Genomic DNA, 16,850 nt, shown 5'->3' with positions numbered 1-16,850 from the left:
GTTTTGATTTGTAGTTTTGTATAAAAATGTGTTTTTGTATTTATCCGGATGTTGGATAAGTGCCCGAACATCGATTCAAATATCATCATGTTATACATTGTTGGTTAGGTAATTGCAAGACCTTCCCAACGAGTCCAAAACATTGAAGATCTGGCAACCCTGTCTCGAGGTATGCTCGAGTTATGTTATGATCACTTAAGTGATATTTGTGTACTTTTTTATTGCGGATTTTAAGAAAAACAAGATGAAATTTGTGTCCAAATCCATCGAAACACCAATAACCACATAGGTGGATGAAGTAAGTTTTTTGATTTACTTCTAGTCAATACTTATAACTTTGCCGTAGATCGATATAATCGATCGCAAAATTTTGATTTGATTTTTGTTTTTTTCAAACAAAATTAAAATTTTCAAATATACACGAACCAATACAGTTTGAAGATTCAAAGATTTTTTTTAATTTCATAAAAAATTAATTTACTAAGGCCGTTGCATATATTTGTCAAAGTTAAATCCCCTTGACATTGACCAAGATTCAAATAGCTTTCAGTTGCTTGCACTTCAATTTTGGAATAAAATTCATAGCTCTAAATGAGTTAATCTGTACTTTTTTAATCTTTTCATTCAAAATATTTTGTTTTGTTGTTTGCTTTATAATATTCTTGATTTTCTGATTAAATTTTATTTAATTAATAATGCTATTATTAATTTGATCATTAATGCCATTATAAATATGATTTAAATCATTTTATTATTTGTAAGAGTTGGGAATACAATTTTAAACATAATTATCATAATCATAAAGCAAACCTTGACACAAAATGCTTAAGCCTGGAGCAACATTTGAAAAGTGTGCATAAGAGTTTTTACAGCAAAAACTATTTTTACAAATTCAAATTCAGCAGTTATATATTTTGCAAAAATTATAAAAACTTTTGAATCAAAACAAGCTTTTCAATTTCACCAAGACATTCTTACTTAGACATGAGTGCCACTTGCGTATCGATTATCACAAATGGAACATGATTTCCCAAAAAAAGAAAGAAACCCCTCACCCCTGCATTCAAATCAACCCCAAAGCTCATCTTCAAAACGAGCAATCTTGTCACGGGCCCCGGTACCGATTCCGCGTTGGAGAACCCAATATTCTCCGAATTGCGCCCGTCCTCCCCCCGCAACTGGCGCCACGTTTACGAGCCAACGCGCGGGGTAAGACGTGTGGTGCGTCTCCTCAAATGTCATCGTTCATCATCGTCGTCGTCATGCTCGAAGAAAGTTGAGGGGGGGATACCTTGTTATTCAAAGAAGCCGGCGGCCAAGAAAACCTCTCACGCACGTACGAACACACGCGTCTTCGCTAGGGAAGCTGCGTTAAGGAGGTATACTAAGGGATACGCCAAACCAAGGTGTTTGGAAAAAGGTGGGAAATAATAATAAAATTTAATTTTAATGAAAAATAATTTTAATTTTTGAAGGATTGATTTAGTTGTTTATGGATTACAATTTTTGAAATTCATTACAAAAAAAAACAATTCAATATTTAACAACCTTGGTAATTCTGACAGTTCCAGAATTTCGCACAGTCCATGCACCACTCGTCGGATTTTCCGAGAAAGGCATAGTTTATCTTATCGTCGATAATAAATTTCATCGACGCCAGGCCGCCTCTCGGAAAAGCTCCGGGAGGAAGGGTTCGTGACACACGCAAAGACACAAACAACTACAAACTCATTGCGGGTTGCTGCCGGAGGCTAAGCCGACCGGAGAAGAGAAGGGGGCTCAAAACACATGTCATAACTCACAGCATCCAACCAGCAGGGTCAGTCAGTCGGCTGGAGATAAACGTATTTGACACCGCGTGCCGGCTGCAGAGCCGTTGATGGTACAGGCTCGAGACGTGTGTTTTTCCTCGTTCGATGTGTTTTGCTCCGGGCGACTCCTCGTGAATACAAATCATCCCTGGTTGAGGGTTAGACGAGGGGGATTTGGGAAAGATGGGTCGGAAAGTGTGCTTCAGGCATTGAAACCAACCTAAAAGAACGCTTTTTTATTTGTTGTGACAAAAACTCGCACCAAATTAATACATAAGTAATACTTAAGTGACTTTTCTTAAAAGTTGACATCGTTTTCTATCTGAATTCACTTCCATATATAGTTTTCCCTGCAAATATAAAGTTTAAAAGCAATGATAAAAGTGGCGCTCCATCAGTATTCTACCGGCCTACACGCACGCCGTCGTCATCCCTCGTGCATTCTAATGGGGCGTTCACACTCGCCATCTATCGTGCTGATCCTGAACTCGGCGGTGCACCATTATGCACGGGTAGATGCATGTTATTGTTTGAACGAACGTTGGATGTCGAAAATTGAATAAAAATAATGCTCCCCGGGAAACGGCGCACCGAGCTGCAGCTGCACTTGAATCGTTTTCGCTAGAGGTAACAAATTCAATGTTGATTCACGTTGAGTTTCCCTCTGATACAGGAGTGGTCCGTTAGTTTGGCATTTTGGCATTTTCAAGAACTGTAAAATTAGCAACATTCTTAAGATTTTACGTCAGTTTTGACTAATTCTTAGAGATTTTGAATTAGGGTTAAAATGTTTGATAACCTTCTATTGGTGTCAAACCACCAGACCAAAACTGTACCATCCTCGAGCAAAACAGCTCAAAAGCTCAAAGCAAAAAACTACAACGACAAACTTTTTGCATTTTTTTCCGTTCACTCTCTTTCGAACCGATATTTGAATATCATTTTCGCCTGGAAGTATGCTTCGTTAGAGCTTTATAGCGGCGCGCTGACGATTCCGATGGCCGGCCAAAATAACGAGGCCTTCCGCCGGCGGAGATCATCACCAGACGGGCGAGCAAAGCCGGTTGATTATTTTCAAACAAACTTCTTCCGGCGTGCTCGTTAAAGTGGTCAAATAACTCCTTCCGGCCGGGAGGGTCGTCGAGACCGCCCGAAGGTAAACACAACGACGATCAAAGTGCACCGGTTTCGATGATGATTTTGTTTTTATAGCAACACCGGGCACTTGTCGTCCAAGCAGGCGTTCGAGCAGAACTTGTGTGTGGGCGTCAACGTGGCCTTCTAAGCCTAGAGTAGAACCACAATAATTTGGCAATTTTTCCTGCGGGTTTGGATGAGTCCAATTTGACAATAGCTGTCCAAGCAGGGAGTTTTAATACACACTTGAATCGGGTAAAGCTAAAAGGGTACGCTACTTGAACCCGCTTTTCTGTTTTTACAATCTAACCTTTTCCTAACCTAAAACAAAACATCGAGGGATGCCATAAAAAGACCAGCTTTATCGCCACTCGATTGATCCACCATGCTGAACTTGAGATTTTCCACCAAACCACATATTTACACGTCAGTTACCGTAACCTAACCTCACTTTTTCTTCACTAGACGAAACCTGCCGTTCGGACGAGTTCACCTGTGCCAACGGGCGATGCATCCAGAAGCGGTGGCAGTGCGACCGGGACGACGACTGCGGTGACAACAGCGACGAGAAGGGCTGCCAGGCGACCACGTGCGACCCGCTGAAGCAGTTTGCCTGCTCGGAGAACTACTGCATCACGGCCAAGTGGCGCTGCGACGGCGAACCCGACTGCCCGGACGGCTCGGACGAGCGGGTAAGTTTTTGACAGCGAGCTCACCTCTCGCTTCGTTTGCCTTGGTCGGCAAGCGCTGCCATAATTATGGTATGAAACGTCACTTCTTTTTGTTTCCGCAGGGCTGCACGAATCCGACACCGCCGACGGTGAATCCGTGCCTGTCGCTTGAGTACCAGTGCAGCGATCGGATCACCTGCATCCACAAGAGCTGGATCTGCGACGGCGAGAAGGACTGCCCGCAGGGTGACGACGAGATGCCGCCGATCTGTCAAAACGTAACGTGCCGGCCGGACCAGTTCCAGTGCAAGAAGGACAAAACGTGCATCAACGGGCACTTCCACTGCAACGGCAAGTCGGACTGCTCGGACGGAAGCGACGAGGTGGATTGTGGTGAGTTGGTTTATTTAAGGTCTAGGTTAGACTTGAGGTTCATGAGTTTGTTCTACAGCGGAACGACCGGTCGCCAAGTGCAACCCGAAGACGGAGTTCGACTGCGGCGGTGGCATGTGCATCCCGCTGTCCAAGGTGTGCGACAAGAAGGCCGATTGTCCGGAATTCCAGGACGAACCGGTGGACAAGTGCGGCAAGAACGAGTGTCTGGAGAGCAACGGGGGTTGCTCGCATCTGTGCGTGGACACTCCCGCTGGATACTACTGTGACTGCAAACCTGGGTATGTCTTTAAAGTTCTTTCGTAAAAGTTTTGGTTATGTCAATAAATAATATCCAAACAGCTACAAGCTGGTCAACAACCGCACCTGCGAGGACATCAACGAGTGCGAGGAGGCCGGTTCCTGCTCGCAGCGGTGCACCAACGAGATCGGTACGTTCAAGTGCGAGTGCATGACCGGATACCTGCGGGACCCGCGCGACCACACCAAGTGCAAGGCCACCGAGGGGCACGCATCGCTGCTGTTTGCGCGGCGCCACGACATCCGCAAGATTTCGCTGGACCACCGCGAGATGACGTCGATCGTGAACGACACCAAGGCGGCGACGGCGCTGGACTTTGTGTTCCGCACCGGGATGATCTACTGGAGCGACGTGTCCGAGCAGCGGATCTACAAGTAAGTTCCAGGTCTTTCCGCACATTTTCTGGTATCTAATACGACGTCACCTTGCACAGAGCACCAATCGACGAGGGGTCAGACAAAACGGTGGTTGTGAAGGACCAAACCGTCACCTCGGACGGTCTCGCCGTGGACTGGATCTACAACCACATCTACTTTACCGACATCAAGAAGTCGACCATCGAGCTGACCAACTTCGATGGCAACATGGGTAAGATTCTGATCAAGGACGATCTGGAGATTCCACGCGCGATTGCACTGGATCCAATCGATGGGTAAGGTCACCTACAACACCAACTGCCAACGGTTTGCTATAAAAAAGAGTTTTTTTTCCACAGCTGGATGTACTGGACCGACTGGGGAACGACCCCTCGCATCGAGCGCGCCGGAATGGATGGAACGCACCGCCAGGTGATCGTCAACTACGAGGTCAAGTGGCCCAACGGACTCACGCTGGACCTGGTGCGGAAGCGAGTGTACTGGGTGAGTGACAGCTGTCAAATTTCTGACATCTGGTGAGGACATTGTTTACATCGGATTTTTGTGATAGGTGGACGCCAAGTTGAACGTGATTTCCTCCTGTAACTACGACGGATCCAAACGGGCCGTGGTACTCTACTCGGCTGACTACCTGCGGCATCCGTTCTCGATCACCACGTTCGAGGATTACGTGTACTGGACCGACTGGGACAAGGAAGCGGTCTTCAAGGCGAACAAATTCAACGGCAAGGATATCGAGCCGGTGACGGCGATGCACATGGTAAGGTTTCTAAACTTCTAAAATTCTAAGATTCTAAAATTATAAAATTTGTAAAAGTCGTAAAATTCGTAAAATTCGGTAAATTCTTTCCTAAAATTCCTAAAATTCTTAAAATTCTTAAAATTTCTAAAATTCTTAAAATTCGTTATATTTGTAAAATTCGTAAAATTCGTAAATTTCGTAAAATTTGTAAAATTCGTAAAATTCGTAAAATTCGTAGAATTCGTAAAATTTGTAATTTTTTTAAAATTTGTAAAATTTTTCAAATTTGTAAAATTTGTAAAATTTGTCAAATTTGTAAAATTTGTAAAACTAGTGAAACTCGTAAAACTTGTCACATTCGTATAAAATTTGTAAAATTTCGTAAAATTTGTAAAATTAGTAAAATTTGTAAAAATCGTAAAATTTGTAAAATTTCGTAAAGTTGTAAAATTAGTAATATTTGTAAAAATCGTAAAATTTGTAAAATTCGTAACATTCGTAAAATTCGTAAAAAATCGTAAATTTTGTAAAAAATCGTAAAAAAAATCGTAAAAAATTGTAAACAATCGAAAAAATTCTAAAATTTGTTCAATTTGTAAAATTTGTAATTTTGTAAAATTTGTAAAATTTTGTAAAATTTGTAAAATTTTGTAAAATTTGTAAAATATGTAAAATTTGTAAAATTTGTAAAATTTGTAAAATTTGTAAAATTTGTAAAATTTGTAAAATTTGTAAAATTTGTAAAATTTGTAAAATTTGTAAAATTTGTAAAATTTGTAAAATTTGTAAAATTTGTAAAATTTGTAAAATTTGTAAAATTTGTAAAATTTGTAAAATTTGTAAAATTTGTAAAATTTGTAAAATTTGTAAAATTTGTAAAATTTGTAAAATTTGTAAAATTTGTAAAATTTGTAAAATTTGTAAAATTTGTAAAATTTGTAAAATTTGTAAAATTGTAAAATTTGTAAAATTTGTAAAATTTGTAAAATTTGTAAAATTTGTAAAATTTGTAAAATTTGTAAAATTTGTAAAATTTGTAAAATTTGTAAAATTTGTAAAATTTGTAAAATTTGTAAAATTTGTAAAATTTGTAAAATTTGTAAAATTTGTAAAATTTGTAAAATTTGTAAAATTTGTAAAATTTGTAAAATTTGTAAAGTTTGTAAAATTTGTAAAATTTGTAAAATTTGTAAAATTTGTAAAATTTGTAAAATTTGTAAAATTTGTAAAATTTGTAAAATTTGTAAAATTTCTAAAATTTGTAAAATTTCTAAAATTTGTGAAATTTCTAAAATTTGTAAAATTTCTAAATTTCTAAAATTTCTAAAATTTCCAAAAATTTCTAAAATTTCCAAAAATTTCTAAAATTTCTAAAATTTCTAAAATTTCTAAAATTTCTAAAATTTCTAAAATTTCTAAAATTTCTAAAATTTCTAAAATTTCTAAAATTTTTAAAATTTTTAAAATTTCTAAAATTTCTGAAATTTCTAAAATTTCTAAAATTTGTAAAATTTGTAAAATTTCTAAAATTTCTAAAATTTCTGAAATTTCTAAAATTTCTAAAATTTCTAAAATTTCTAAAATTTCTAAAATTTCTAAAATTTCTAAAATTTCTAAAATTTCTAAAATTTCTAAAATTTCTTAAATTTCTAAAATTTCTAAAATTTCTAAAATTTCTAAAATTTCTAAAACTTCTAAAATTTCTAAATTTTTTTAAATTTCTTAAATTTCTAAAATTTCTAAAATTTGTAAAATTTGTAAAATACAAAAAAAAGAAATTGGTAAAATTCATTAAATAAAAAAATACTTAAAATTTTTATAGATCGAAAAATTCCCAAAAAAAAAATATTTAATGATCGGTCAAAAAATGAGGTTATGTTTGAGTCAACTTTTTAACAACCATCTATTTTTATTTTTTTTTAAACAAATGTTAGATTTTTTAAAACAGTGTGGTTAATCTTTTTTTCTCAAACCCAACAGCTCCAGCACCCGATGACGATCCACGTGTACCACCCGTACCGCCAGCCGGACGGCACCAACCACTGTCAGGCCGTGAACGGACACTGCTCGCACCTGTGCCTGCCGGCACCGCAGATCAACAGCCGGAGTCCAAAGATCTCCTGCGCGTGTCCCACCGGACTCAAGCTGATGGACGACGGCCTCATGTGCGTCGAGGACGGTAAGTTTTTTTATGGCTCACCATCTTTTTTTATGGCACACCATCCCACCCCTGTGATGACAGCTACTGTGAATGAGATATTTCCACCGCTCGTGGGAAAATTTATTGCGTTTTCATGTTTTATTGCATTTAAATTTCCTTTTTTAAGTTTATTTACATTTTGCGTTCTTTTTTTCCTTCCGTTCTCTTCCGTTTATCTTTCGGTCAAACAAAACAATCATGCGGCCGCAAAAATTATCCCAAACATCATCGACGTGCCGTTTTTCCACACTGTTTGCATGCGAACTCGTTTTATCATTTTGCGCGCGGGAAATGAATGCAACAAAAAAAATCAATCAATAAAATGGAATGCAAATTTCGGCAAACAAATGGAACGTCAAAAAACAGCGAGTGCAACCACTACGAGGGGTCCACCAACGACGCATGTTAAGCCCCACGGGTCAAGCTCGAACTCCGCATCGTCGTCGTCCTCTTCCGGCCGGAATGCCACCACCGACAACAAACAGATCGAGCATCACTCCAGTAATATTTACGAAAGCAACAAGGACATTATTGCGTCCACGACGGACAAACCATCCTCATCGCATGGGAACTGTGAGTATTTCGCGGCTTCCGGAAAGAGGGTTTCCCCTAGTCTAACACTGATTAGTTAATTAGTTCAATTAATCACTTACTCGCCCCCACGCTTACGCTTCATTAGTCACACGTCCGTTGCACAGACACACATCATCACCCACCAACACACCCTCACGAAAACTAACAGCAAGCCCCTCGGTTCCCTCTCAATCGCCACCGTAGCAGGCCGTTTTTACAAAAGGGTCCACCATATCGCGCCCAGAACGCACCGCCTGCTGTGCGTGTGTGTGTGTGTGTGCGTTTAGTGTAAATATTTCCCCAATTAATCAACTGTCGCCGCCGGGTTTAGTTCCGTGGCATGCCCAGCAGGCCATGCTGGGCTTGTCTGAAAAGTGAGCTCCATTAGGGCCGCCGCTTTTCGAGAGCCAAATCGAGCCATTTTTCGACGGCCCCTCGGCGCGCACACGATGATTGTAACACAATGGGAACAATAACAACAACAACATCAGGGGGTGGGTAAAGGGCCGTTTAAGCGGAACACTTTGTTGCTTGTCCTGACGTGATACGAGGCTTTAGAGAGCGAGTGTCATGATTGGACTATTAGTGTGTAGTTTGTGTCGATTTGGACAGCTTTTGGGAGTTGCGAACAATTGCTAATCTGCTTTTGGCAATGTTGATTCAACCCTGAATTTGACATTTATCGTACGCAAATCAACCTTACCTTTGGGATGGTTTGCCTTGATGTGTCAAACACAATCATTTTAATTTTGAGTTATTTACCCCCCGCCGAATTGATTGTCTTGTTTGTGTTCTATGCATCAAGGTAAGCAATGCTAAAGGTAAGCAAGTGTCAAATACAAAGAGACGAGACTGGTTTTGGTAATTCGCAGTAGTTTTTTGTAAACAATTCTTAAAAATCCTCCTGTTATTTCCCTTTTACAGACAACAACCCAGAACGAAATAGTTCTCTTCCTCTAGTTGTGCGGCAACTCAACCGAGCTTGATTAATCAACAACTTGACGTTTCCCTCGGGGAGGGCCCCAACAATGGTCAGCCGAGGGGTGCGCTGCACCAGCAAACTTTACGCCCAAGTAAATTAACGTCAATCTTCCCCCAAAAACTCAGTCCAGCAGCAAAACACAATTAATCACGAAATTGCTCTCGACTTCCATAGTGTGCGCAAAACTTTCCGCCGAAGAAAGTTACACGCCATTTTATTGCTTCCCTCTCGCGCTGTGCGTAAATATTTCTGCAGTTTTCCGCCCATTTTCCGCTCGGATTGATCAGAAAGGAACAAGTTTTTCGGATGAAATTCGACAGCTGCTCAATCTTGTATCATTTTTCCTGCCCAAAATGAAATTAATCTCATCTAGTTTTCCCGGCAGTCTTTTCCGGACGAGGGGCTTGTCAATCGTAAACATTGGGATCCCGAGGGGCTTGAACACTACACAATTACACGCTTAGCTTAGATTACTAACACCTCATCGCTAACCCGACACTTCCATCATTCCATACCGGGGTCATAACAAACAAAACAGCTGCATCGTCACGCCCCTCGCTCGCAAACGGCGTGCACTTTGCGGCCATCTGCACCAACCTAACCCGCGTCGAGGCCCTGATGGCCACCCTCAAGTCCGTCCGCACGGTCGACAAGACCGCGCAGCACCGATCGTACCTGAACCGAAGATGGCGCCACCGTACGACCAAGACCACGGCACGGACCGACCCTGACGCCGAGACCAAGACGGACCGACAGACCGAGTACCGCTACTGGGAGTTCCGGAAGCGGTTCAACATACTGGAGACGCTGTACACGGACCAATTCGACGACATCGGGGGGCCCGACGGGGGTCACAAGGAGGCCGTTTATGGCAACGATTTGCACGCTTCGCTCGAGTACGTGCGGTGGCTCTGTCGGAAGTACCAAGGTCGGTCCCCGCGGGGGGTTACCTGTTACGTTCGTTTGTCCACGTTTTGCATGCTTTCGTCACCATTATGGCGTCATCTGTCAAAAAAATTATGGCGATCATTTTTTCACCAACGACTAACCCCTCGGCAAAACAACTTTGACATTGTTTACAAACAATGTTTCAGTGTTGCCAAACACACTAAATCACTTCCACAGATGTTTCCCATTAAATTTTTGTGGTTATAAATTCACCGCTACCTTGACAATAACCTCGAGCTTAGAGACGCGCTGACCCAGATTGAGCGCGTGAGCAAATATTAGTAAACAAATGCAGTAATCTCGCAAATCACACACATTCTCACACCCCACAATGTAATTCAAAACTACAAATATCTAATAAATCCAAGTGGGCCGCTCCAAGTATCGCTCGCAAACTCACACACTCAAACCCGCGGCCTGCTGCGCCGTGCAAATTTTGGCCCACCATCAGTTGAGTTCGATCGCGCGGCTTGTCAAAAACCGCCGACATCCAGTAAAAGTGTGGTGGGAAAATAATTTGTGGGCGAGAAAATTTACACTTCGGTGCCATAAATTATGGCGTGCAGTCCCTCTTTAGGCGAAGTGTTGACGTGGAAGTTTGAAAGGGAAATTTAAAAAATAATTTTAATTATTACGACAATGTGGAAGTCACGCGTTGCGGGTGACAGATTGGCCCGGATGTCAACGAAAGTCGAGTGTTGATTGAAATTTGCGGTTTTGAAAACATTGAAATGCATTCGAGACTGATCAAACGTCACTCGAAACCCTAAATGTCAATGTGATGAACGATCTCGTGTTCCGTCTGCAATATTCATCTATGGTAGCACGGCACGCTTTGATCGACGTTTTTTTCGGTGAATGTGAACGGAAAATAAATGAATACGCAGAACTGCAACCACAGACAACGATAATAATAATAGCAGTAGGGTCATAAAATTCGAAATGAGACTCACCAACGCCACCCTCCTGATGTTGGTGAACTCGTATCAGCAACAACAGCTCCGAGGTAATTTATGGACCGTTCTGTTTATCGATAAATGTGGAAAATTGCGGTTGAACAAGAGTGCGTGAAAGGTACCAATCAGTTTAATTTCAACCACCGGAAAAAAAATCGAACACAGCTTTTGAGTTATTGATTTCGCGGAACACGATTACAATTGTTGGAAATATCATTAATTCAGCGGACATGATGAAAATTATAAAACACTGATTTCGTAAGAACTTGAATTCAATTACGGCGCAATGCCATAATGGCGCTCGAAAAATCTGACACTTTTGGTACCGCCATTATGGCACGGAGAAGCCCCATCAAGAATTGCTGTCAATTTTTAATTAATGCTCCCCATTCGCGTATTGTGGCCCACAAAGAAACATAACCTCATTTCGGCCGTGGTTCGCGCGCACTTCCATCGTTAAATTGCACCAGAAATTGCTGTAAAAAAAGCAGAAATCATTTTCCGGAGCGCCGCAAAATATCACATTTTATGCACCCCCGAGAGGTCGTAAACCCGGGGCTAATTTCGTTTTGGGATCAACCACGCGCGAGGTTGTTAATAATTGGATTCATTTTCGGCTGCACGGAGGTAAAAAAAAAGTTGAGTCGTCCAAGTGCACTCTCTCATGACCGAAGTGTCAAAGCGAGGGGCGTTCGGATGCGTGACCCCACAGCGTTTATAATATGCTGAAAATTTAATTATTACCTGTCGCCGACATCAAAGCTTTTAATTTTCGGGCAGGTTCTGAATAATTATCATAATTCGACACCAAGATACCGCACACATGCAGGCGCAAAAAGATGAGCCTCTTGCGTCATATAATTAAACGTGCGATAATTTTGAACTTTATTCCAACGTGGTAATCAATGCTTATTTATTCATGAGCATTTTGCAGATCACAAGGGTGATTTCGGTAAAGTATTGCTTTTATTCAAATTGGATCTTTTGCGAAGTCAAATTGTTTTGTTTAGTGTTTCGGTCAGCAACATATTTTATAAAATTTGCAATGACCTTAATGGGAAAATATCGTGAAGATCGAGATACAATTACTCAAACTAAAAGGAATTTCGTCTCCAAATGCAAACCATGCGTCTCCACTAAATTGAACGAAATGCAGTTAAAATTATGGAGACGCACGATATTGCATCCAGCTTTTTCTCCCTGCCTACTGAGTTCACATAACCTAACCTACGGAAATTGAAATTTTTATCTCTTGTTAGACGCTTTCAAGTCCATTTCCTGTTGCACAGTGGTTAGTGAAAACAAAAAATCACTTTCTCACAGCAAAATTTGCGACCGACTTCAATTAACCTCCATTGCATTGTAATGAGCTTGCACAAAAATCAGGTTGTTAAATGGGTTTGCCTAAAAATGTCAATTCTGCGCAAAAAATGGCAGCCTATCCGCCTCTCTTACTTGACGTGAACTGTCAATTGAGCAAAAGGGATAGACTGTTTGTTTACAATCAAGGTTCGCCCTGTTGAAATATTACTACGGAATTGTCAGATAATCCCGGGGGGATGGCCCATAACAAAAGCACTATCTGTCAAATGGTATCCCATAACAAATCAATGTTTGGGTTTTTTGATTTTACAATTTTCCGCAATTTCGCAATAAATTCCTGAAAAAATAAGTGAATTGTGTCGCTGATGGCAAATAGTATCATGTTATTGGAGATTTTTTGTTTACTGTACACTGAGAATCGGCATTACACAGTTTTCAGTTTGTTTTTACACATTTGCATGGGACTTTTGAATTCAACCAGAATAACACACTTCGTGTTACCGTAGTAATGTGTATAATACTGATTCTCAGTGTTTGTTATCTGAACTTCCAAGATGGCGGCTTCTTCGCTACCCCCTGGATAATCCGGCACCAACCTCCTTAAGGTGCATTAAGTAATATTTTGCCTTCCTCACCTGAGGTAAGGCTATAATCCTGCTCGGAAAATGAACTTCTTTCAGAAACGTCGTAGACCAAATGTACAAATGTATGTGTGTATGTGTGTGACCAACATTCTTACTCAGTTTTCTCAGCACTGGCTGAACCGATTTTGACCAAACCAGTTGCATTCGGTTTGTTTTAGTCGCTATTGAATTTTTTGAAGTTTTGATAAGTTGTTCAAAAATTATGTATAAAATTGTGTTTTCACAAAAACCCGGATCTCACTGAAATTTATGTAAACTATGTCCGAATCCATCATCTGACCCATCGTTGGTTAGGTTATTAAAAGACGTTTTCAACGAATCCAAAACATTGATGATCTGGCAACCCTGTCTCGAGTTATGACCACTTAAGTGATATTTATGTACCTTTTAGAAGCCGGATCTCAATTAAATGAATGTAAACTATGTCCAGATCTATCATCTGACCCATCGTTGGTTAGCTAATCGAAAGATCTGTCCAACGAGTCTAAAACATTGATGATCTGGCAACCCTGTCTCAAGTTATGATCACTTAAGAGATATTTGTGTATTTTTTTCTCCAGATCTTAAAAAATAGATGAAATTTGTGTCCAAATCTATTATTTCACTAAATGAAACTATTGGCACTACGCCCCCCGGGGCATGGCCTTCCTCTAACGTGGGATTTCTGCTCCAGCGCCTCTGACGAGACAGGAGAAACCGGGACCGACGTTTTACTTCACCATCCGATAGAAGCTCAGTGGATAAGGCGGGAATCGAACCCGCGTCTCACTAATGGTTGGTAAATAGTGAGGAAGGCACCAACCTCTTTAAGGTGGATTAAATAATGTTTTTAAATTAAATTTGGAACTTTGTCCATACATTCCTTACAAGTTCTTGCACTATGGTTCTCAAAATGTCTTTGTTGGTCCCCTAAAACATAAAAAATAAAAAATCGGATTCAATTATGTCTTTTTTCTCGAAAAAGTCCAAATCATACATAACCTACTACTTTGCCGAAGACACCAAATCAATCAGAAAATTCCTTCTCAAGATATAGACATTCATACATTTTCATGTGAAACTTGTATAAAAAAAATACTTATGATGCAACATGACTCCTTTTGACGTAGCGAAAACAATAATTTAAAAAAAAATAATCTAAACTAACATTTCAGAGGGGCCAAACATTCAGTATTACGCTGCTTTGCAATGTATGTCTTAATTATTAAAAATCAAAATATTGTTTTCGAAAAGGTTGCAAAATTTCACGAATGTTTCATGTTTTAACATTGAAAATCGGACCATAAGTTGTTGAGATATCGACATTAGATAATGGAGGGTTTTTTGTGTGAGACTTAGAATTTCAATTTTCCTGTTTCTTTTTCTTTAAGCCGCTGCATCTCAGCTACCAGAGGTCCCTCTTAGACAATTTTATAGAAAATTTTCTGAAATTTTCCAAAAAAAATAGAAATGGTCACTATCTTTAAATATCGAAAAACTGCAAATATTTCGCTGAAATCAAACTTTCGATGGTAATATCTTAAAAAGCCCTTTATCAAAATATCTGTAAAGTACTTTTCGATTGCAAATTCAATTTTACATGAAAAAATAAAATAAACTTTGTTTGGTATAAAATTTTGATTTCTTGCCAAAAATCACTATTTTTCTTTAGATCATAACTTTTTTTTATAAGTTGCAGATTTTTGTCTCCTTAAACATATCCAAAATTCTCAAAAATCAAAAAATACATATTTTGGGAAATTAGGTTTTTGTAAAAAATAAGTGAATTGAAAAATCAACATTTTTTTATGTCTAGCTATTTTTTCATTAGTTCTCAAATGATCAGAAAATTCACTCAAAAGTTACAGCTGTTTGAATATTTACGTACCGTTTTTGTATGGACAGCTGCCAATATTGTATGGAGACTTGTATGGTCATAGGGAACAAAGTTTGAGCCAAATAAAAAAATAAAAATAAAATGCTCTAAATCGGTCATTTTTTTAGAGAATCGCTCAAAATGAAAAATAAGTGTTTTTTTATGAAATAAAAAAAACCGTTTAGGGTTATTAAAGATTTAAAAGGAATTTTAAATTTTCCTTTCAATATGGCCTAATGATTTTTTACTGTTTAGTTACGTCAAATAGCAGAGATTTTAAATGTATTTTATTTTTTTTATGAAAAACAAGTTTTTTTCATGAATTTTTAGTACGCCGGGCGCTCAATTTTACACAAAAGTCCCTTTGGCAACAACATTTCTATCTCTTAACGGTTACGAGCTTCAAATCACTATAAAACGTGTCTCAATAAAAATTAAGAAAAAAGAAAGGGGTCTTACCGCCCCTCCGTCATGAGATATCGGAAAATGGACCTTGGATGCGCGATCAAGGACCAAAATTAAATTCACGACGAAGGATCGGGGCAACCGCTGCGCTGGCGGAGAATGACTTATGTTGAAAAATAAAAATAAGGTTAAAACTTCGAAACGAGTTCCAGTGTAAAGACTTTCCCCTAAATGTAGTTATCAACTTACGTCATGATGCACAAAAAAAAGCAGTTTCCCAAGGCTTGCCAAGTTTGCGCTTGCGAATTGTGTGTCTGGAATCCAGACTCTGAATTGCCCACTCTAGTCAAGTCTGCCCGGCAGCATCCTTGTTTGACTTTCTGTTGACAAGTTTCCCTGCTGACGACCATGATGACGACGACGACGACGCCTCCGCCAAACGGTCCAAGTTGGCCATTCCGGTTGTGGTGTGGGGCGCTACCGAACCGTTAAATTATCGAGTGTTTGCACTTAGGAAAAGTGATGCAGCAAAAAAAGTAGTACAGCATGAGAAAGTAGTGGAAAAAGATTTCGGTTTACATTGTTTGCCCAACAGTGGGCGAGGATCACAGACAAATGGAGGCTTTTTTGAGAAAAAAAATGCAAATTTTACTCAGCTAAGCTGAACTGAAATGTAAGAAAAAACTTATAATAAAAAAAAACTTCAGTATAGTTGCCTATGGAATCACAGACAAAAAAAACTGTTGTGAAACACTTTCCGCTTCCCTGAATTGATTGGCAAATTTAAACAGAACAAACTGGATATGGCTTTCCCCCGTTTAACCACCCTCATCCTAGAAACATTCCAACAGCAGAGCGCCCTCTGCTGTGCTGTGTTTACAATCAAACGATAGTTGCAGATTGCGTCGCCAGGGGCGCCACCGTTGCGCAGCTGCGTTCCATCAAGATGATTGTTTTCGAAGCTCTCTTTCTTTTTTATTCTTCTTTTTCTTTGTTTGTTTACCGTTTGTCGTGTTGTGTTGACTTTTCGGAATTAACTTTTCCGTGTCTGTTTCGTTTAATGTTGATTTATGCCCGTTTTTTACACAACATTGTTTTCCTTTTGTTGTTCCTTTTTTCCCTGGGTGTCACCTCGGTGGAATATGCTCCTCCTCTAACATAATATTAATACCAGGTAAAGACACCCTGCGGGTGTGTGGTCTTCGGTGGCGGAATTTAATCAAGAATAATAACCCAGCCAGCAAGCAGCGGTCAACGTCAACCGCGCGTCATCCGGACAAAACAACAGATGGCAGCACCGCCCGGTTCGGAATGCAACAGGAACCATTTAATAATCTTCTTTTGTCTTTGTTTTTTCTCCCTCTTCTCATACACTAAATAGCGACCATGCGGAACGGAACTGACGGAACCATCATCCAGCCGGGAGTGGTGGAGGACGACTCCGGACTGGTGGCCGGAATCGCCATCGCCGTCATCTCCATCGTCGTGCTGGCGTTCCTGACGGTAAGTTTGTATGAAAGTAGGGGGAAGTT

General features: G+C 39.8%; 1 protein-coding gene across 4 annotated transcripts in view; it reads left to right on the top strand.

Moving 5' to 3' along the window:
• Positions 1–16,850, top strand: part of LOC6052432 (very low-density lipoprotein receptor) — a 550,801-nt gene that overhangs the window by 507,630 nt on the left and 26,321 nt on the right. For 2 of the 4 annotated variants that reach the window (XR_005278328.1, XM_038261675.1), the window contains exons 5-15: positions 3,414–3,640; positions 3,742–4,012; positions 4,071–4,293; positions 4,355–4,687; positions 4,747–4,965; positions 5,029–5,173; positions 5,241–5,450; positions 7,413–7,611; positions 7,999–8,205; positions 9,726–10,115; positions 16,700–16,821. Coding sequence is in view for 3 of the 4 variants with exons in the window: in XM_038261675.1 (XP_038117603.1) it covers positions 3,414–3,640; positions 3,742–4,012; positions 4,071–4,293; positions 4,355–4,687; positions 4,747–4,965; positions 5,029–5,173; positions 5,241–5,450; positions 7,413–7,611; positions 7,999–8,205; positions 9,726–10,115; positions 16,700–16,821 (2,546 nt within the window). In the remaining variant the exon portion in view is untranslated. The remainder of the gene's footprint in view (positions 1–3,413; positions 3,641–3,741; positions 4,013–4,070; positions 4,294–4,354; positions 4,688–4,746; positions 4,966–5,028; positions 5,174–5,240; positions 5,451–7,412; positions 7,612–7,998; positions 8,206–9,725; positions 10,116–16,699; positions 16,822–16,850) is intronic. The other 2 variants (XM_038261676.1, XM_038261678.1) reach the window with 2 other exon arrangements.

Source organism: Culex quinquefasciatus, chromosome 3, assembly GCF_015732765.1.
Source record: "Culex quinquefasciatus strain JHB chromosome 3, VPISU_Cqui_1.0_pri_paternal, whole genome shotgun sequence".
NCBI classification, from domain to species: Eukaryota; Metazoa; Arthropoda; class Insecta; order Diptera; family Culicidae; genus Culex; species Culex quinquefasciatus.
Note: the sequence above shows the minus strand (reverse complement) of the source record. Positions and strands in the feature narration are given on the sequence as shown.